Genomic DNA, 22665 nt, shown 5'->3' on the forward strand with positions numbered 1-22665 from the left:
TCACTTTCATGCATTGGAGAAGGAAATGGCAACCCACTTCAGTGTTCTTGCCTGGAGAATCCCAGGGACAGGGGAGCCTGGTCGGCTGCTGTCCTTGGGGTCGCACAGAATCGGACACGACTGAAGCGATTTAGCATGCATGCGTGCATTGGAGAAGGAAATGGCAACCCACTCTAGTATTCTTGCCTGGAGAATCCCAGGGACGGAGGTGCCTGGTGGGCTGCTGTCTCTGGGGTCTCCTCTTAACCACAGTGTCCCTCATAAAATAAGACACGAGGTGAAAAAAAGATAGGGGCCAACACGTGCAGACTCTCTTGGTACCAGCAGAAGCGACTCTTGGAGTGGGAGGTGGCAGAAAGCCTCTGAATCCCAAAGTCAGGCTGAGCTGGGTTTGAAAGATTCTCCATCACCTAAGTGTGACTCGGAGCAAGTTACCTAACAGTTCCCTGATGGCGAGGGTTGAGGACAATGCCTGTCTCAATGGATTGCCCTAAGGGTGAAGAAAGAATTCACAGAACACCTACTGGGTCCCACTTGGAGCGCTCAAAGGGGCTGAGCTGAAAGGAACAAAAAGGGTGAGATGGTTGGAATCAAAGGCATGGTTTCATCTTCACCACGAGCTCTTCGTCCTATCGAATCGCTCCGAACTGTGGTTGGTCCAGAGTGACAGGCTGGTCCAGAGTGACAGCCAAGCTGAATCCTTTGTAACATCTGTTGTTTCCTGGCGCGAACTGCAGATGCGCCCTTCACCTGGTATTCACCCTCCTTCTCCGCCCTCGGCGGAGAACCGAAGACGCCCAGCAGCCCAGGCCTGGCCGCCCAGTCGGATGCCCCGGGTCCGGGCGTGCCTTCCGCGGGCTCCGCGCTGGCATCTTTCGCACCAACGCCCGCAGCGGAGGCGGAGACCTCCCGAACTCCGTTCTGCTTTCGGAATCTAGAGCCCATACTACCCCCAAAGTTTGGAGGTGTTTTGGATTTCCTTTTTCTCCCAGACCATCACTAAAAAGAAAACGGCTGTGGTTCCTCCTTTCAGACAAACTTCCTCCCCGGCAAGCGTCTCGGGACTCAGCGCTCCCGCCGCGGCTGGGACCGCGGGGACGCTGGACAGAGCAGGGAGAAGTGGCGAGTCCTGCCCGGGGCACCGCGGAGCCGCGCCCGACCCCGGGCAGGAGGGAAGGATGTCCGGGGGGCGGGCAGCACCGGCCCGGGCGGCTCATCGCGGCCCCTGGGGGCGCCCCAATCCCCAGCCCGCGGAGCCCTGAGAGCCGCTTACCTGACGGCGGCCGCTTCCTGCTCAGTCGACTCACGGCGCGGTTAAACATCGCCGCCAGCACCCCGGGGAGGAAGGAGGAGCAGCCGGGCTGCGCGGCGGCTGAGCCGGAGCAAGGCGAGGAGGAGGAGGCGAGAGGAGGAGGAGGAGGAGCTGGCTCAGCACCGCCCCGGAGCGCGCGGCCCCCACCCTGCCGCCCTCCTCCCGGCCAAGCGCCGCGTGGCGCGATCAGTGCGCCCTGCCGGCCCGCCCCCTTGGGGGCCCCGCGGTCCCGCCCCGGGGTGCCTGGGCGGGCAGGGCGCACCCGGGTGACTCCCAACGCCGGGAGTCCAAGAGCCCGGCCAGAGCCCAAGAAGGCGCGCACTCGCTCGGAAGTGGCCCGCGCCGCCGGAGACTTAGGAGCCTTGCCCCGGCGGTTCGCGCGTTCCGGGGATCCCTCGCCGCCTGGCGGGGTTCTCCAGAGATGCCGCCCGAGCCCCGCCCAGCCCTGCCCGGCTCCCAGCTACAGCGCCCATCCCGGCCTCCCGCCCTTTCCCTGCAGCCCCGAGAAACGCGCGCGGATCCTCGGGCGCACTGTGCTTCGTGATTCCGCGCGCTTTTGCTGGGAGGCAGGTGAGGGTCACCTCCTGGTTCCGAGACCGGAGAGCCGAGACCTCCTGGTTCTGCAAAGCCCAGGTGCAGCCCACGGCCTTCGCCCTCTTGCCCTCGGGATCCAGGATCCCTGCGCTCCCGGGCCTGCCCGGCACCTTGGGCGTTGGGCCCTCCCACGGCCGCGAAAGCCAGCGGGGGCGTCGCTTGGCCCCGGGCCGCGCTGTCCGCGGGCGGAGCGAGCCGAGCCCGAGCCGGTGGGCGCCCTCTCCCGGGCCGCGCTGCGCGGGCACCGAAACTTGGGCGCCTCCTGCCCTTGGTCTTGAGGCTCCAAGGGCCGACCTCGGGGGAATTCCGTAGGACCCCCTCCGGTTTCAGCGCGGAGCGGTGCCTCTGCCCGGCATGCCGGCTGGCGGGAGACCCTAACTTTGGGCGCCACTCACTTGGTGCACCTGTCGGCAGGGCCTTGGCGATCAACCCTGGAAATCACTCGGGCCACACTGAGCTCTGCTTCCGATTCCTCCTTTCCCGTCGCCGGTCACCTGCTCCGCGTGGCCAGCTCCACTCGAATCTATTATCTCATTTCTTCTGCAAAACAGTCCAAGAGAGGGTGTCATTAGCCCCACTTTCTTGAGGATCTGGTTTACGAGGAACTGTCTTTCTGGCAGTCCTATTTTAATCCTGTGTATCTGGCTTTGTCTCTAAATTGGTCTTTATTTTTAGCAGTACTAATTGCTATTTTTCTCAACTGCTCCCCAGTCTTCGGTCCCCCCCTCCAACCGTCCTTTCTCAAGATTTTCACTAGTTGGCACTTTCTTTTATATCTTCTGTTCTGAGCTTCCCATTCTGCTTATTTTTCCTCCCTCCCTCCACCCACCGTTTTGCTCCCAATCGCCCCCCCCCCCTCCAGTCTCTGGGCTTCTATGGCTGCTTCTCATTTCTGTCCCTCCTATCCCTTCCCCTCTCTAAGTATTTTCCTTAGAGTGTTTCTAAGCACCCTGCCCCTCTACCGCTGGAGAGAAGCTTTTCTAGCTCATGAAGTTTACAAGGGTTTTCAGCTGCAATTCTAGGAGACCACCATGACCAGGAACAGAGTGAGAACCCTCTGAGAAGCTCAGGTTTTTTTGAAGCCTCTCTCCTGCTGTCAGCCTGCTCTGGGCCTCCTCTTTCCCCTCGGTTGTAACAGGATTGAACCGTGGTGCTTAAATATCCTGCTTAAATAGGCAGCAGGTTCAGCCATTGTAAGAGCAGGACTTTTATAGTCTGCAGAGTCCAGCATCTAAATGATGCTGCATTATCATAGCAAGAACCAGGGAATTGTGCAGAACCTCCCCAAAAGTTCCTCAGGAGAGATTATAAGTCATCCTAACACAGGAAATAGACTGGCAATGGGTGAAAGTTAGGCACTGCTCAATGTTATGCCAGTTTCCAAGTGCACCCTTGCTGTGTCCTGGAAAAAAAAAACCTGGCGTGGCCTAGGACATCCATATTAAGCTGTTCTGAGCTAAAGACTGTGGCCAGGCCTTTTTGGAAGGCAGCTATGCTCACCACTATACCACCAACGCTGGCCAGGCCTTTTTGAAATGAAGGGAAAATAGAACAGCTTCAACTCACTTTTACTGTCCTGTTAGCACATCAGATAGTGAGTACAGAAATAAAGACCCGTGGGTCAACGTTCACAGTTTAAAATTTGTTTCGGGGCATGAAAAGACTGTCCTCATGAAATTGCTATAAATACTTGTCTCAAGTGTCTGAAGATCCAACAGCCAGTTTTCAATGTGTGCTGTGCAGAAGACCAAGTATAGAAGTATATAGCCTCATGGTTTCTAAGGCTTGCCAAAAGAAAACACGCGCACATACACCTCCCACAGGATTCAAGTTCTGCCTGTGGTCTGCAGTACCTGAAGATACTCTCCATCCACTTTCTGTGGCTCATCTCAAACTTTACAAACACTGGTAACCAATCTAGGTGGAGAAGGCACTGGCGACCCACTCCAGTCCTCTTGCCTGGAAAATCCCATGGACGGAGTCTGGTAGGCTGCAGTCCATGGGGTAGCACAGCTGGACACAACTGAATCGACTTAGCAGCAGCAGTAGCAGCAGCCAGTCTAGGAAAGAAGAGGACAATTGGTTTGGCCCCTTCCTAGCCCTGTCGGTCTCACCTTTTGTTGAATCACTTTCACTCTGACCAGGCAAGGAGCAGGGGACTAGGATGTCTCCTGGTAAAGCAGAATTTCAGAATTATCATTGACTCTAGAACTTGATAATTTTTTTTTTTTTTTGTCCACAGACACACGTGATTTTACACCTGTTAGTAAATGAGGGTTGACTTATATCGCATTGATCAGAATGACAGACTCGTGGAAGGAATGTAGATGTGAATTTCTCTTCCTAAATCTACCTCTGCAGTGCCCGGTTTCGCCCCAGATCAGCTCATCCAAGCACCTGCAGAGGGAGCTGTGGTGAAAGTGAACGTGAAAGACGCTCAGTCCTGCCAGACTCTTTGCGACCCCATGGACTATACAGCCCATGGCATTTTCCAGCCCAGAATACTGGAGTGGGTAGCCATTCCCTTCTCCAGGGATCTTCCCAACCCAGAGATCGAACCCAGGTCCCCCACACTGCAGGTGGATCTTTACCAGCTGAGCCACCAGGGAAGCCGGGAGCTGTGGCAGCTGGACCCTAATTCACCAATTGGGACCATCCTCCCCTCTTGCCACCAAGCTTTCAGGACCTGGGCTGACCTCAGATCTGTGGGCACGGGGTGGTCACATGGCAGTCTCCCAACCAAGCTAGGTTCTAATTTTGCTTGTGTTAGAGGAGAAAGCCATCGGAGCCCTGGGCGATAATTTTTAATTCTCAAAACCTTAAAAAAAACTGATAAGCTGTGAATACCTTTTAGTCTTCTATAATAAAATTGATTCCAGGTGGTGCAGTGGTAAAGACTCTGCCTGCCAACACAGGAGACACAGGAAACGCGGGTTCATCCCTGGGTTTGGAAGATCCCCTGGAGGAAGAAATGACAACCCACTCCAGTATTCTTGCCTGGAAAATTCCATGAGCAGAGGAACCTGGCTGGGCTACAGTGTTTGGGGTCACAGAGGGTCGGACATGACTGAGGGACTGAGCACACACGATAAAATGGAATATAGCTTAGAGTCATAAGATTATTCTCAGCCATTTGAAGCAGGTAAGGTATAGTAAAATAAGGAAATACCGAAGTGTCAAGCTTGGAGTCAAGAGCCCTGGGTATCGATCTTGACCATTCATCAGACCAACTGTGTGTCTTTTGGGTTTTTTTGGCTGCACCTCAAAGTTTGCAGGATCTTAGTTCACTGGCTGCTGCTGCTGCTAAGTCGCTTCAGTCATGTACGACTCTGTGCGACCCCATAGACAGCAGCCCACCAGGCTCCTATCCCTGGGATTCTCCAGGCAAGAACACTGGAGTAGGTTGCCATTTCCTTCTCCAATGCATGAAAGTGAAAAATGAAAGTGAAATCACTCAGTTGTGTCCGACTCTTTGCGACCCCATGGACTGCAGCCCACCAGGCTCCTCCGTCCATGGGATTTCCCAGACAAGAGTACTGGAGTGGGGTGCCATTGCCTTCTCCCTTAGTTCCCTTAGCAGGGATCAAACTTGTGTCCTTGGCAGTAGGTGCGCAGAATCCTAGTGACTGGACTGCCAGGGAATTCCCCAACTGTGTGTCTTTCAACACAGACTCCTAGGATAGGACAAGGAAAGGATGCCAACTACATTCTAAGGGTGTGGTGTTCACAATAAACAGGAGTAAAGAAGAAAGCATCTGGCACAGTGTCCAGAGCATGTAGGCACACAAAAGTATACTGGAATCTGAATCACTCCCCCTACAATGCTGTTTTAATAAGTAATAAACTTTGGCTTATAGTCAGTGAAAGGTGACTTTTAAAAAGAAATCATAGGAAGTTGGCAGGGTTTGTAACAGCATGATGCAATCGACACACACCGTGAAGGCGGGAGAGTAAATTGTTAAAACCTCTCTGGAAGGTAAGAGAGGCAGATGTGTTAAGGTGGTTTTTCGCAATATGCCTAAGAGCCTTGAGAATGTTTCCACCCATTGGACCAGTGAATAATTCTACAACTGGTTGTTTATGCCAAAGAAAGAATAAGACATGCAAATATTTATTTGTTTATTCATTCATTGTTTAAACCTTTTTGACTCTGCTGGGTCTTCGTTGCTGTGCGCTGGCTTTCTCTAGTTGTGGCCAGTGGGGGCGACCCTCCAGCTGCGGTGCGTGGGCCTCCCATCACCACGGCTTCTCTTGTTGGGGAGCATGGGACTCGGGAGCAGTTGTGGCACAGGGGCTTAGTTGCCCCAAGGCATGCGGGATCTTCCTGAACCATGGACTTGAACTGGTGTCCCCTGTGTTGCAAGGTGGATTCTTAATCACTGGACCACCAGGAAAGCCTGAAGTACAAAGATTTATGTGCAAAGTTGAACATCCTAAAGTTAATCAGCGCTATTTATGGTAGCTATAAATGCCCATTCATAGAATGACTAAGTTACAGTGTATTCCTAGGATGGAATATTGAACAGCTGTAGAAACTAGTGAAGAATGTTTGGTGATGCAGGGAACATGCTTGTGAAGCTGTCATTGAAAAAAACAGGATACAATGATAGAGGCATTTTTCACTGGGGGAAGAGAGGAAATATGGTATTATATTTATGGATAGAAAGCTTGAAGGAAATGATTCCACAATGTTACTACCATTTATCTCTAGATGTTGGGATAATGGGTGATTTTAATATTCATTAGTATATTTTCATATTGTATAAAATTTCTGCGGTGAATATGCTTTTCAATGAGGGGATGGGTTCGGTAGTTGGAAACTGATCAAAATCTCTACTAGCATTAATCTACAAATACTTAAGCCCACATCTTTACAACATTAGTTGTGCTTTCTTTACACTATTAATTTCCCATGGGAGAAGCAAGCAGACATTGACTGCCTTTCCCAACTTTGATCTCCCTTGCTTTTCAAGTCACCCATTCACGCCATATCGTAGCTGGATCTTGGAGATCAGCATCTCACGCTGCAGATCGGGAAACTGAGACCCAGATGGCTTTGCCAAGGAGTGATGCTTGCTTTCCTGAGTCATCAGAAGGTGTTCTTCCCGACTCAGCTCTCTCTGTCTTGTATCATGCTGCATCCATGAAGATGCACCTAAAAAAAGGCAGGACTTTCTGTACGTTTAAAATTCAAATTGGGATTCCTGCTAAGCAAAGACAGGTTTGAATTATAGCATCATGCGGTCATACTTGCATTTCTCCAATCTCAAAGCAAAAAAAAAAAAGTTCTCTGTTGCTCTATTTCACTGCAGCACTTCTCAGCCAAGTGCCTCAATTAGTCGCCTGCAGTCACTATCTCCTCTCACCCTCCTAAGATGCAGTCTGCTTGCTTCTCCACCACCCCACTCAACTGCTCTTGCAAAGTCACACTGGCATCCCGCTTGGGAATTCTAACAGTCAGCTCTATCTCCGTCTTACTTGACCCACTGTCAGCATCTGCCCCTGTGGATCCTGACCCGAGTCTTGAACCACTTTCTTCCTTTGATTTCCAAGACACTACGCTTTCCTACCCTTCTTTCTGCCACATTTACTGTCCCCACCGCCACCTCTCCTTCCTCCTGAAGGAGGGCACTGCAGGTTTTTTGGATCTCTTGTCTTGCACGCTTACTCCCTTGGCCATCCCATCAAGTCTCATACACAAATAGACTGTTTTTTCAGAAGAAGTTTGGTCCCACAGCACAATTAAACAGAAAGTTCAGAGTTCCCAGGTACCTTTCACCCACCCCCACCACCTCCCCCACCATCAGTCTTCTCCCTCAGGGTGGTTCATTTGTTACAAGCAATCAAACCTGCATCGACACATCAGTTTCACCTAAGCCCACGTGAAATGCCGTTCTTAGAACACGGGACTCCCACGTTTCCATCTCTAGCCTGGTCTTGCCTGTTTTCCATCTCCTCTCGGAAGCCAACTAAGACATCGCAAACCAAGTGTGTCCGGAACGGAACCTCCTCTTCCCGTCCACACCCACTCCACCCACCCGCAGCCTTCCCATCGCGAAAGACAGCTCCACCCTTGCTCAGGCCAATTATCTCGGAGTCATTTCTGATCATCCTTTTTCGCACACCTCACATCAGAGTCCAAGGAACTCTGAAGGTTCTACTTTCAAAATAAATCCAGAAGCCCATGCTCCATCTCAATCTCCACATCACCCCCATCCAAGCCACCATCCACTGCTCGGTTCACTGCAGCAGCCTCCTGACAGGTCACCCTGCTTCCAATTGCCATGGTCTGTTCTGAACCCAGCAACCAGAGTGAGCCTTTCTAAATAAGGGATGTCTCACCATCAACCCTCCGCTCAAAATGGCAGTGGCTCCCCATGTGGCCCGAAGAGAAAGCCCAAGACCTTATAAAGACCGACAAGACCCCACGTGACTGGGACCTCTCTGAGCTCCTTTCCTGTCCTCTCCCCTCACTCGTCTGCTCCTGCAAATCCTCCTGACCCCTCACCCCTCACCCCCAACAACCCCCCCTCATGACCTTTGCTGGGATGCTTCTCTCTGTCTGGGGCAGCCTGCCCCGAGTATGCATGGTGTATGCCCTCGGTTTCTTCGGGTCTTTATCCAAATATTACCTTCTCAGTGTTTCAAATGGCAACCTCACCCCTGAACTTCCACGCTCCGTTTTCCTCCATCCCTTCCCTGTCTCTCTGTAGCACCACCCCTTCTAACACACTGGAACTTACCTATTTACTATGTATGTCTGTTCTCCATGGAGTCCTTATACACACCCTAGTCTCCATTCTCCCTAGAATGTCAGCTGCCATCCCAATACCCGGAGGAGTGCCTGTCACACAGGGAACACCAATGCGCTGATGAATCCAGAGGAGAAATACTTATCCCCTCTCTCCCTAAACTCCACTAAGATGACAGAAAAGACATTACAAATAAGGTGTATTCGATAATAAGGTACACACCTGGGCTTCCCTGGTAGTCTAGTGGTTAAGAATCCACCTGCTGATGCAGGGAACACGGGTTCCATCCCTGATCCAGTAAGATCCCACATGCCAGGTAGCAACTAAGCCCAGGCACCACCACTACTGAGCCTGTGCTCTAGAGCCTGGGAGCCATAACTACTGAGCCCGCACACCCTGGAGCCCAAGCCACCCAAGAGAAGCCACCACAACGAGAAGCCATCACACGACGACTAGAGAGAAGCCTCCGCTCTCCACAACTAGAGAAAGCCTGCACACGGCAACGAAGATCCAGTGCAGCCAAAAATAAATAATTTAAAAAAAAATTTTTTTAAGTACAAACCTGCCTGGATGAGGTGTACAAGAAAGGAGGCAAAAACGGAAGAGAGATTTCTTCTTCTTTTTTTAATCAAAGTGTAGTTGATTTACAATATTATAAAATGCCAGCCAATCTGAAAGCCGATGGAGCAGCAGAAACTGCTTCAACAAGCGAAAGGAGCTTCCACCCAATGTGGGCAGCTGGGTGTTGGCAGGAGGCCAGTGTACCCTGCAGAGCCACCTGTGAGCTGTGAACCAAAATGCACAGGGCCACCAACTACAGGCCAGGCAAGGGCTGGAAATGGGTTTGGGATCAATCTCCAAGGAGGCCTCAGGCTCCCTCCCACCCCAGCCCAGGAAACCAGAAATGACTGTGGGAAATGTGGAGGCACAGAGGCTGTGGACTTAGGGACCAGGGGCTGAGTTGACGCGCAAGTGGGATTCTGGGCTCTACGAGAGTGAAGTGAAGTTCTGCATCCTGAATTGGGAGGCCCCTTTCCCTCCCTGTACCCAGAAAGCCAGTAGTCGGGAGCCCTGGACACATTTAATATCTCCCTCCAAATAAATATCAAACAAAGCACAATAGATATTAATATTTAGGGATTCCCCAAAGGTATCAAATCTAACCAATCATAGAGAAATACACCATCCACATGCAGCTTCTGAGAGCTTTTGACATCTCCGTCTCAAATATGAGGGGTATGCGAAGATCACAGACATTCAAGGAATGCCTCCAGCCTGAGAGAGAAACCAGAACAAACAGAAGAATTCAGAGGAAAGACAATGGAGACAGTAGAACAAATCTTTATTAAAAACTGTAATTACCTGAGAGAGAGAAGCTATTGCATCCATAAAAGAAACAGAGCTTAGAATATAAATATAAAAACAATTATTTTTTAAAGGAGGGTGGAAGAAAAAGTTAAACAAATCTCCTAAAAATTAGAACGAATGAAACAATGTATAATAGGAAAGAAAGAAAACTAGTGAGGAATCAGCCCAAGTAACAGGAGTTCTAGAAGTTCTAGAAAGACATTGCAGAGAAAATAGCAGAGAGGAAATGAAAGCTACAATCCCACAAAATTGTCCAGATGGAAGAAATCTCATCTCCAAACTAAAAGAGCCCACAAAGTGAGCATAATGATATACCTACAACAAAATACACCAGCATGAAATTTTAAAACAGCTCTTTCCAAAAAGCTTATGGAAAGTGTACTGCTGGTGGGAATATGAACATTTTTTAAAAAGTCAAACATACATAGACCATATAATTCAAATATTCCACTTCTCGGCATTAAATCAAGAAGAATAAAAGCATATGTCCATAACAGACTTATACATGAATATTCACAGCAGCTTTGTTTGTAATATCCTGAAACTGGAAACCACCCAAATGTCTATCGGCTGTTGAATGGATACACAGATAACCATGCAATAGACTGTTATTCAACAACAAAAAGGAGTGAAGCTTTGACATATACTACATGCAGAAACCTAAAGAAATATTTCACTAGGTGAAAGAACCATCACAGAAAACCACATATTGTATGATCACATTTAGATAAATTTCAAAATAGTCAAATCTGTAGAGATGGAAAGTAGATTATTGTTACTGCTGAGTCGCTGCTGCTAAATCATTTCAGTCATGTCTGACTCTGTGTGACCCCATAGACGGAAGCCCACTAGGCTCCCCCGTCCCTGGGATTCTCCAGGCAAGAACACTGGAGTGGGTTGCCATTTCCTTCTCCAATGTGTGAAAGTGAAAAGTGAAAGTGAAGTCGCTCAGTCGTGTCTGACCCTTAGCGACCCCATGGACTGCAGCCTACCAGGCGCCTCCATCCATGGGATTCTCCAGGCAAGAGTACTGGAGTGGCTTGCTATTGCCTTCTCGCTAAGTTGTGCCAGTTCCTTGCAACCCTAATGGACTGTAGCCCACCAAGTTCCTCTGTCCATGGGATGTCCCAGGCATGAATAATGGAGTGGGTTGCCATTTCCTTCTCCAGGGGATCTTCCCAACCCTGGGATCAAACCCACATCTCCTGTATTGGCAAGTGGATTTTTTACTCCTGAGCCACCAAAGGAGCCGCAGAGAGTAGATGGGGTTAATTAACTGTTAATAGGTACAAACTTTCTTTGGTAGATGATGAAAAAGTCCTAAAATTAGGTTATGGTGATGGCTGCACAGCTCTGTAAATATACTAAAAGTCATGTAATTTTATGCTCTAAATAGGTGAACTCTATGGTATATATATTTTATCTCAAAAAAACTGTTCAAGTTTTTAATTACAAAGATCAGGGGACTTCCCTGGTGGTCCAGTGGTTAAGAATCCACCTTCCAATGCAGGGGAGATGGGATTCAGTCCCTGGTTGGAGAACTAAGATCCCACAAGCTACACTGTAACTAACCCCTCAAGCTGCAACTACTGAGCCCATGGATTCTGAAGCCCCCACATTGCAAGAAAGAGCCCTAGTGCCACAATGAAAGATCCTGTGTTTTGCAACTAAGTCCAGACACAGCCAAAAATAAATAAATATATAATTTTTTTTTCAAGATCAAAACCAGCTCACATACAAAGATTCAGAAATCAAATTGTTGGGACTTCCCTGGTGGTGCAGTGGCTAAGACGCCACGCTCCCAATGCAGGGGGCCTGGGTTTTATCCCCAATCAGGGAACCGGATCCTCCATGCAGCAACAAGAGTTTGCAGGTCGCAACTACAGATTCCACATGCCACAATGAAGACCCAGCAAAGGCAAATAAATAAATATTTAAAAAAGAAAGAAATTGTCATTGAACTTCTTGGAAAACTAATGGATATTCTACAACAATATGAAGTGAAGTGAAAATCACTCAGTCATGTCTGACTCTTTATGACTCCATGGACTGTAGCTGGCCAGGCTCCTCTATCCATGGAATTCTCCAGGCAAGAATACTGGAGTGGGCTTCCATTCCCTTCTTCAGGGGATCTTCTTGACCCAGGGATAGAACTCAGGTCTCCTGCATTGCAGACAGATTCTTTACCGTCTGAGCCACCCAGGAAGCCCCTATAATATGAGAAAATGCAAAAAGAAAGGAAAACACAGGCTTATGGGAACAGGGAACCCAACCCCAAAGACACGCAAAGTGCCTGTAAGAGATGCTGGGCAGTGTGGTAAGGCTTTCTAATATGGTTGCCTTAAGAGACAGCAGAATTGTATATCTTTCTTGTTATATGGAAGTAAATAAAAGACTGAAAAAATAGGACTGGAATGAAGGTCTTCAGGTTCCTGGTGCTCTTCTACATGTGCCTCCTATGAGTAGATCATGTGAAACGCTGGGCTGGATGAAGCACAAGCTGGAATCAAGATTGCCAGAAGTATCAATAACCTCAGATATGCAGACGACACCACCCTTATGACAGAAAGCAACAAAGAATTAAGAGCCTCTTGATGAAAGTAAAAGAGGAGAGTGAAAAAGCTGGTTTAAAATTCAACATTCAGAAAATTAAGATCATGGCATCCGGTCCCATCACTTCATGGCAAATAGATGGGGAAACAGTGGAAACAGTGTCAGTCTTTATTTTTCTGGGCTCCAAAATCACTGCAGATGGTGATTGCAGCCATGAAATTAAAAGGCACTTGCTCCTTGGAAGAAAAGCTATGACCAACCTAGACAGCATATTAAAAAACAGAGACATTACTTTACCAACAAAGGTCTGTCTAGTCAAAGCTATGGTTTTTCCAGTGGTCATGTATGGATGTGAGATCTGGACCACTGGACAGCAAGGAGATCCAACCAGTCCATCCTAAAGGAAATCAGTCCTGAATATTCTTTGGAAGGACTGATGCTGAAGCTGAAACTCCAATACTTTGGCCACCTAATGTGAAGAACTGACTCATTGGAAAAGACCCTGATGCTGGGAAAGATTGAAGGTGGGAGGAGAAGGGGATGACAGAGGATGAGGTGGTTGGATGGCATCACCGACGCGATGGACATGAGTTTGAGCAGGCTCTGGGAGTTGGTGATGGACAGGGAGGCCTGATGTGCAGTAGTTCACGGGGTTGCAGAGTTGGACATGACTGGGTGACTGAACTGAATGTATGAAAAACTGATTTTTAAAATTGCTATCCCTAGTGTCTACTTTGTAACACTGTTTCCTCATCTTATTTTTAAATATTAAGAGAGAAAATGGTTTGGCATTTCCAAACCCTTGAAATTAAGGGTTAAACCTTTAAACCCTTAAAGCTAGGATGAAAAATGCTCTCTGAAAGGCCAAAAAGGAAAAGAAAAGGTGGAAGGAAGTGCATTAGTGCACACAAACTCACACATGCACATATGAGGCACGACCACAGTAAAGAATCTGCCTGAAATGCAGGAGACAAGGGTTCTAGCCCTGGGTGAGGAAGATCCCCTGGAGAGAGGAATGGCTACCCACTCCAGTATTCTTGCCCGGGAAATCCCAAGGATAAATGAGCCTGGCAGACTACTGTCCATGGGATTGCAAAAAGTCAGACACAACTGAGCCACTAACATAGTAAAACTGGGTTTTTTGAACAACTGTATTGCAACCCAGCTCCCACTAAGTGTGGTCCCTTCAGTGTGGTCCCGCAGACGCTCTCCTGAGACGACCGGGTGCTGCCACTTAAAAAACCTCTGCTTGGGTATATCTAACAGCAAACAACGTGGACGTAACTAGTGTTAGGAAACTGCTAAACGCTATTTGATGAAAAGCGGAAGAATGAGGAGGGTGATCCAGTGGTGAAATGCTAGTGGTGAGACACAGCTCTAAAATAGCTGGGCCAATTTACTCTCGAAAATGACTTCATAAGAATCCACATTTGGATATAGTATACTAATGCATATATATGGAATTTAGAAAGATGGTAACAATAACCCTGTATATGAGACAGCAAAAGAGACACAGATGTATGGAACAGTCTTTTGGACTCTGTGGGAGAGGGCGAGGGTGGGATGATTTGGGAGAATGGCATTGAAACATGTATATTATCATATGTGAAATGAATCACCAGTCCAGGTTCGATGCATGATACAGGATGCTCGGGGCTGGTGCACTGGGATGAACCAGAGGGATGGGATGGGGAGGAAGGTGGGAGCGGGGTTCAAGATGGGGAACACATGTACATCCAGGGTGGATTCATGTCAATGTATGGCAAAACCAATACAATATTGTAAAGTAATTAGCCTCCAATTAAAATAAATAAATTAAAAAAAAAAGAATCCACATTTGGGAAGAGGATTATGGGTGACTACTTTTTAAGACAAGCATATTCTTCACATTTTGGATATATAAAATCTGTCATGATTAAAAGAAATTTAATTTAATTTAATTTCACTTTATGAAAGAAAAAAGTTACATTAGTGAAGTTTATGGCCATCATATAACATACTCACAAATGTTCCTTGGTACTTAGTAAAAACAATGGACATTTTGTAAACTAATCAGTCCACTTAGAATTCAATGAAAAACATTTACAAATCATTTTTTAACCCAAGCCTAATTGATACTGAAAAATACAAAAGTTTTAATGATTTCAATTAAAAGTCTTCTGATTATTCCTCTATACATATAATCTCCAGAATGCTATTAAAAATTATAAAACCCAACCAAGAAAGTTGCAAGCAGTCTTCAAAAGATAGATTGTTTATCAAGACGTTCCCATTTTCCAAGTACCATTTGATCAGCCATCAAGTTTCACCTAAAAGTTATCTTATAGCTGTTCTGTATGTCGTTGAAGAAAATGTTAAAAAATGGTGGTAAACACGTAAGAAATTCATCTGACAAAATACAGGGACTGTAGATCATGTTGTTCTTTTAGTCAGAAACTCTTGAGTCACTGCTCCTTAGATATTCATTGACCAAATTCTCAGAAAGTATACTTTAGCTCACCAGTTTAATATTTTTATCAGATATTAAAGGAACATTAAATATAGAAAGACTTATGGTTACCAAGGTGGGAGGGTGGGATGAATTGGGAGATTGGGAGAGACATATACACACTACTATATAAAATGACTAATAAGAACCTCCTATAGAGCACAGGGATCTCTACTTAGTACTCTGCAATGACCTATATGGGAATAGAATCTGAAAAAGAGTGGATATGTATATGTATAACTGACTCACTTTGATGTACATCTGAAACTTACACAACACTGTAAATCACCTATAATCCAATAAAAATTAAAAACTAAACATTACATGTTTGTTTCTGTACCCTAAATCAGAAAAAAAACTGAAATAATACACAAAGTCATAACTCAGATCTTGAAGATACTTTGGGTAGAAAAATAAACGTGTGTATACACAAATGAGGGTGATTCCCTGATGGCTCAGTCAATAAAGAATCCACCTACAATGCAGGAGATCAGTCCTGGGTGTTCATTGGAAGGACTGATGTTGAAGCTGAAACTCCAATACTCTGGCCACCTGATGAGAAGTGTTGACTCACTGGAAAAGACCCTGATGCTGGGAAAGATTGAAGGCAGGAGGAGAAGGGGACGATAGAGGATGAGATGGTTGGATGGCATCACTAACTCAATGGACATGGGTTTGGGTGGACTCCAGGAGTTGGTGATGGACAGAGAGGCCTGGCATGCAGCAGTTCATGGGGTCACAAAGAGTCGGACATGACTGAGCAACTGAACTGAACTGAACAATGCAGGAGACCCAGGTTCGATCCCTGGGTCAGAAGATCCCCTGGAGAAGGGAATGGCAACCCACTCCAATATTCTTGCCTGGGTAAACCCACGGACAGAGGAGCCTGGTGGGCTACAGTCCATGGGGTCACAAGAGACAGACAAGACTTAGTGACTAAATCACTGCCACCATACACAAATGAACATGTATCTACATACGCACACTTAAATGCGTTTGTAAGCAAGCTGAAAGCAGTGAGAGCTGTTAGCCCAGCAGGTGGATAAATGCACCTTAGTCTGCACAGCTACACTTCTTAGGAGTAGGCATTAGTTCCACACAGAGATCTGGCAATCATCAGACAGACCCAAAGTTTTAAGCCCATAAAAAGGAGTTACTTTTACAGGGAGGCAAATACCACAAATTTCTGGTTATCAGTCTTGTTAGGTGATCTCTACTGATAAAGACAGGAGAATATACTAACAGGACTTATTTTTACAAGCTTCCAGTTATAAATACCAAAATACTTTCTTTAATGAACTGTTAATCCCACACATTTATAAAATGGGCTATCAAGTGCCATTTTGGATTGGGGTCCATGTTTTGAAGGGATTTATAGATACAGGTAAAATCTGTTGCCAGGCACTATTTGCAACCTCAAACAAACTTAACAGCTGAGACCACGTCTATTCTCAGCCACCACTACCCTCAACCTTTTTAAGTCAGGGTCACCAGGATTTTTTCACCCTTAACATAAACAGCAGTAAATTCTCTGAGGGCAAACATACCATTCTTAACTTCATAGGCTAAACGGATATGCAGCAATTGAGGATCAGATTGCTATCTGCTACATTTTGCATGCATTGTTCTCCTAGTGTTGTTGAAGTTGGTGGCCTAAATTATTTCTTAACGTCTAATATTTTTATGCCACTGGCTAAGAAATACCAGTAGACTAAAATCAGCTTAAGGCAGTTTAAGTCAAGAGGAAACTCACTAATAAGCTGATGACTAGCTGAGATCTTAACTCACCTAACGTCTTAAATAACTAAGTTCAGTTACATAAAACGTAGATTTGACAAAGCAAAAACAGTGGAAGGGTACTATTTCTCAAGAGGAAAAGTATCTAAGGACAGTTACCTAACAAGAAGAACACGGAGTAAATTTACACAGAGGATCTAATTCTGTCAGCGAGAAAATGAGAAGAATTCGGAAAGCACTGACAAATCTGAAAGGAAAAGAGTGGCTAGGCCCAAACAATAATCATTCTCTTGTTTATTATTATTTTTTAATGTGATCCATAAAATTCAAAAGTTACATACTTTATCGTGTTGAAAATACACGACATAAAATTTTCCATCTCAGCCATTTTTAACTGTACAGTTCAGTAGGGTCACATTGTTGAGAAATCTCCAGAACATTTTCATCCTGCAAATCTGAAACTATCCCCATGAAACAATTCCCCTTTCCCTCTTCCCTTCAGCTCCTGGTAACTTTCATTTTCCTTTCTGTCTCCATCAATTCAACTACATTAGATGTCTCATATAAGAGGAATTACAAAATTACATAGTATTTTTCTTTTTGTGACTGGTTTGGCCACCTGATGTGAAGAGCTGACTCATTTGAAAAGACCCTGATGCTGGGAAAGATTGAGGGCAGGAGGAGAAGGGGACGACAGAGAATGAGATGGTTGGATGGCATCACTGACTCAATGGACATGGGTTTGGTAGACTCTGGCAGTTGGTGATAGGCAGGGAGGCCTGGCGTGCTGAGTTCACGGGGTCGCAAAGAGTCGGACACGGCTGAGCGACTGAACTGAACTATTTCACTTAGCACAACACCTTCAAGCTTTATCCAGGCTGTAGCGTGTGTCAGAATTTCCTTCCTTTTAAAAGGCTGAATAATATTCCGTGGTATGTATATACATTTAGCATAATCCATTCATACATCAATGGACACCTGAGTAGCTTCCATCTCTTAGCTTTGTGGATAATGCTGCTATAAACATGGGTACACAAATATCTTCTTGAGAATCTGCTCCCAGTGCTTTTGGATATATATCTGGAAATGGGATTAGCAGGTCATATGGTAAATTCTATTTTTTAATTTTTTGAGGACTCTCCAGACCGCTTTTCATAGCAGTCACACCGTTTCACGTTCCCATCAACAGCACACAAGTGTTTCAATTTCCCTACATCCTCATCAACATATGTTATTTTCTGGTTTGCTTTTTTTCTTTTGGATTAAAAAACAAAACTATTCACTCTTTGGGGCTTCCCTGGTGGCTCAGACAGTAAAGAATCCACCTGCAATGCAGGAGACCTGGGCTCGATTCCTGGGTCGGGAAGATCCCCTCGAGCACACGGCAACCCACTCCAGTATTCTAGCCTGGACAATTCCCATGGACAGAGGAGCCTGGCAGGCTAGCTACAGTCCATGGGGTCGCAAAGAGTTGGACACGACTGAGCATATATACAGTTTACATCTACAGTAGTTTTCAGCTTAAGGTAAGAATGAAAGTTGGGTGAAAAAAAAGGAAATAATTGTCTAAAACTTTTCAAAAATTTTAAATGTAAATAGTCAACTAGATCATTGCTCCCAGAACTTAAAAATTTAACTCCAAATTATTTAGATTTTTTTCTTTTGAACACCCCATCCTTATTCTGAGCGATCAGGGAAAAGATGACTAAGGACTCATTCAACTGCAAACATAGAACAGCTGCCAGTGGTAGAGACAGGGTTGAGGGGGACATGACGACAGGAGGGAAGGGAAGACTCAGATTTGCACGTTCCCTGGTGGCTCAGACGGTAAACCGTCTGCCTACAATGCAGGAGACCTGGGTTCAATCCCTGGGTCAGGAAGATCTCCTGGGGAAGGAAATAGCAACCCACTCCACTACTCTTGCCTGGAAAATCCCACCAGAGGAGCCTACCAGGCTACAGTCCATGGGGTCGCAAAGAGTCGGACATGACTGCGCGACTTCCCTGGCTTCCCTCTTGAAGGTTCCCTCTCCAGTCATTGCCACAAGCATGTTCATCAACACCAACAGGAGCTCCTGAAAAGCAGCTGACTTGCCTGTTCCCCAAACAGCTGAAAACTGAGAGGCTCACACCACCAGCAGTAGCTACCTAGACCGCCAGAGGAAGCTCTCAGTGGCCCACCTGACTTTGGGAGTGACAAGCTGGGAGGTCAGCAACTGTGCCTTGAATAAGAGAATGACCCGTATTGCTTCCCAAAGCAATGCATTTCCCTTATCAATAGATCTAACCAGACTGCTGCTCCAGTTTTGTACACCATGCCCCTAGTTCTCTTCTGTCCCTACTTCATCATTATTTGCTATTGTTGTTCAGTTGCCAAGTTATGTCCCACTCTGTGCGACCCCATGGACTGCAGCAGGCCAGGCTCCTCCGTTCTCCACTATCTCCTGGAGTTTGCTCAAACTCATGTCCATTGAGTCAGTGATGTCATCCAACCATCTCATCCTCTGTCGTCCCCTTCTCCTCCTGCCCTCAATCTTTCCCAGCATCAGGGTCTTTTCCATTGAGTTGGCTCTTCGAATCAGGTGACCAAAGTCTTAGAGCTTCAGCTTCAGTTCTTTCAATGAATATTCAAGACTGATGTCTTTCTGGATTGACTGGTTCGATCTCCTTGTTGTCCAAGGGACTGTCAAGAGTCTTCTCCAACACCACAGTTCAAAAGCATGAATTCTTTGGCGCTCAGCTTTCTTTATGGTCCAACTCTCACATCCATACATGACTACTAGAAAAACCATAGCTTTGACTAAACGGACCTTTGTTGGCAAAGTAATGTCTCTGCTTTTTAATATGCTGTCTAGGTTGGTAGACAGCAGGTAGATAGCTTTTCTTCCAAGCAGCAGGTGTCACAGAGTTCAAAAACAAACTATTTAAGACCATACAAATGAGGCTAGTGGTTATCTTAGGGGGGGAAAGTGGAGGTTAGAGACCAGATAAAAAAGCGTGAAGGCTTCTAGGGTGCTGTCAATGCCTCCTTCCCAATCTCGGTGGCACTACATAAATGTGTATGCTCGAAACTCAGAGTTGTACACATGTGTACCTTTCTATGTCCTAACTTTTTAAAGCATATATTCCAGGGAGGAAGCTGTAGTATTCCAGATGAAAAAAGATGGCAGGTCAAGCTTGGGTAAGAATAGAGAGCAAGTGAAGACAAGATTTACAAATTGAGATGTATTTTTTTTTCCTGCTTTTGCATTTTGTCTCAAGTCTCTGTAGGTCTAAGAAAGGCATCAGCAAACTGAATGTCAAGACAATGTATCTGTTTGAAGAAAGTGCAGTTGCTTAGTCATATCTGCCTCTTTGTAACCTCGTGGACTGTAGCCCACCAGGCTCCTCTGTCATGGAATTCTCTAGGCAAGAATATTGGTATGGATTGCATTTCCTTCTCCAGGGGATCTTCCCAACCAGACGCATTGTAGGCAGATTTGCTTGAAAAAGATAACAAATTTGAGTACAGTTGTAAATTCCTGGGAGTAAACACAAGTAATTTCCAGACATATTAGAATTTAAAAGCTTTGTGTTTGACAGCACTAGATTCAGGGCACATTTAAGACCCAATCAAGTGAAGGGCTTGCTTGGGGCTTCCCCGGTGACTCAGACGGTAAAGAATCCACCTGCAGTGCAGGAGACCTGGGTTTGATCTCTGGGTCAGGAAGATCCCCTGGAGAAGGGAATGGCTACCTGCTTCCAGTATTCTTGCCTGAAGAACTCCATGGACAGAGGAACCTTGCGGGCCATAGACTGAGTGACTAGCAGTTTCAGTTTCAATACCTAATCAAACTAAAAATATAGACTATAAGGCATTACCCTTTGTGATAGAGGGCAGATCAAATTTTAAGTAACACAGTATTTTAAATGTACACTCACAGGTGATACCATGAGAGATCAACACTATTAAAACTACCTCCTGTTTCCCTACAAGTCTTTCACAAACTAATTTTCACTTAAGCAATTTAAGAAACGTCCTTGTTTATCAGTATTGCTGAAGCACACAGACTTTAGATGTCTATGACATATATATAGCAATTATAAACATATAAATAATTGCTACTTCAAAAATCTCAACTCTGTCACTTTCTATGGTCATTTCTAAGTAGTCTATTACACTCAGATGCTGCCTGCCTAGGAACCCAATTCTGCCTCGCTGGTAGCCCCTCTTCTGAAAAAATGCTCCCCAAACTATCTGATACCGTGGCCCAGTATCATTCACATTCTTGAAGACAGCTATACAGGAACACCTATGGTCCCTACCTGGTAACATTACCACAAGGCGTACATTCTAGTCACCTTTGAAAGATGCTTAACACTATACTGGGTAACCATCATAGTAATCATGCACTCTAAAATACTCATTTTTCTGGGAAATTTGTGACCATTGCCCATAGAGTCTCTTCCCCTGACAAGAGCTAAAGGAAGAAAGGAACCTACACCAATTAATTTTATCTCAGATTACATTTAGCCACAACCGTGGGCTCTCACAGTCTGCATTATCAAGCACTCGGCTGATTCTGATCAAGGCCTACTCATGTAGTGTTCTACGAGGGAGACTAAAATACTCATTTGCTTTTACTTCCTCAATCACATTCATGCAATAAACATCTACTGAATATCCTCCATGTGCCAAATATTGTTATTTAAGTCCTAGGATTTGTGTAACTATTAGAAGGTCCTTGCCCCCATGGAGCTTACATTCTAATGGAGGGAAACTGAAGTATCCAAAGATAGAAAAATAGTGAGGCAACCTGGGAACAAGGTTATCCATTAAAAGATTCCTGGTTATGACAAACTAAATATGGATTTTGAAGGATATCTTAATCCCATTTTACTGAAAATGCTCAAAGGCAATATTTTAAAACAGCAGCAGGACTTCCTGGTGGTCAAGCGGATAAGACATCGAGCTCCCAATGCAGGACACCTGGGTTCAATTCCCGGTCAAGGAACTAGGTCCCACATGCTGCAAAGAAGACCTGGTGCAGCCAAATAAATAAATATTTTAAAATACATTAAGACAGCAGCATGTGCCCAATATTTTAATACACACATAGATACAAAAATAAAAATACACATTAAAGGAAGCTGAAATGATCAAGGCCAGTAAATAAGACAAATATGTTGGTAATACTTTATTTTCAATAACCTGGTCAAGTCTTCTTGACAAAATGTGCAGAGTGTATGCTAACATATTGAGTATCAGCACCAAGTGCTGACATCAGGCATGGTTTACACACCTGCCCAGGACTATCTTATCCCCGTGTTAACACTCTTCAGAATCAAGGACTTCTCCCATCTTTATCACTCTAGTCACTACTTCTTTCCCAACCTCGTTAAACAGATAACCGAGGATGAACTGGGCCCTATACCAAAATATTAATATAACCTATCCCATTTAGTTAAAAATGTTCTTCCAAGTTTAGCCCTTTTCAAAAAGGACTAAAGTTATTAAATGCTTTGTTTAGCTATGTTAAGACCTGTGAATTGGCTTTCTTTTCATGAGCAAAAGCAATCATATACACCACACATGGAACAACTCAACTCACAACTCTTAATCAGTAAAGTGAACTGTGAAAATCTGAAATTTATACAGTATTAATATCAATTTTCAGAACAGGCACAGTTGCATATGGCTATACCTTTCATGCCCATTTCGTCCAGACAGTTTTGTGGACTTCTCTGCATTGGTGTATTGTAACCCAAGAAGAAAGACACAGGAACAGAAGGGAAAAAAACATCATGGTCGGGAAACTTAGGATACAAGTTATACATAGGAAAACCTGATTTACCTCAAAAAAACAATTCTGCAGAACCAC

The 22665-nt window shown here is 45.6% G+C and overlaps 1 protein-coding gene across 1 annotated transcript in view; it reads right to left on the reverse strand.

Annotated features, from left to right (window-relative positions):
• The window catches only part of RGS10 (regulator of G protein signaling 10), a 40134-nt gene extending 38222 nt beyond the window's left edge, over positions 1–1912 (reverse strand). Inside the window, exons 1-2 of the mRNA XM_055424542.2 lie at positions 1894–1912; positions 1274–1372 (exon numbers count right to left, since the gene is read on the reverse strand). Of these exons, the coding sequence (XP_055280517.1) occupies positions 1274–1322 (49 nt within the window). The 5' untranslated portion in view covers positions 1323–1372; positions 1894–1912. The remainder of the gene's footprint in view (positions 1–1273; positions 1373–1893) is intronic.
• Between the last annotated feature and the right edge of the window lie 20753 nt (positions 1913–22665).

This window comes from Moschus berezovskii, chromosome 12 (assembly GCF_049115385.1).
Source record: "Moschus berezovskii isolate FMDL1 chromosome 12, NW_MosBer_1.0, whole genome shotgun sequence".
Taxonomy (NCBI): Eukaryota; Metazoa; Chordata; class Mammalia; order Artiodactyla; family Moschidae; genus Moschus; species Moschus berezovskii.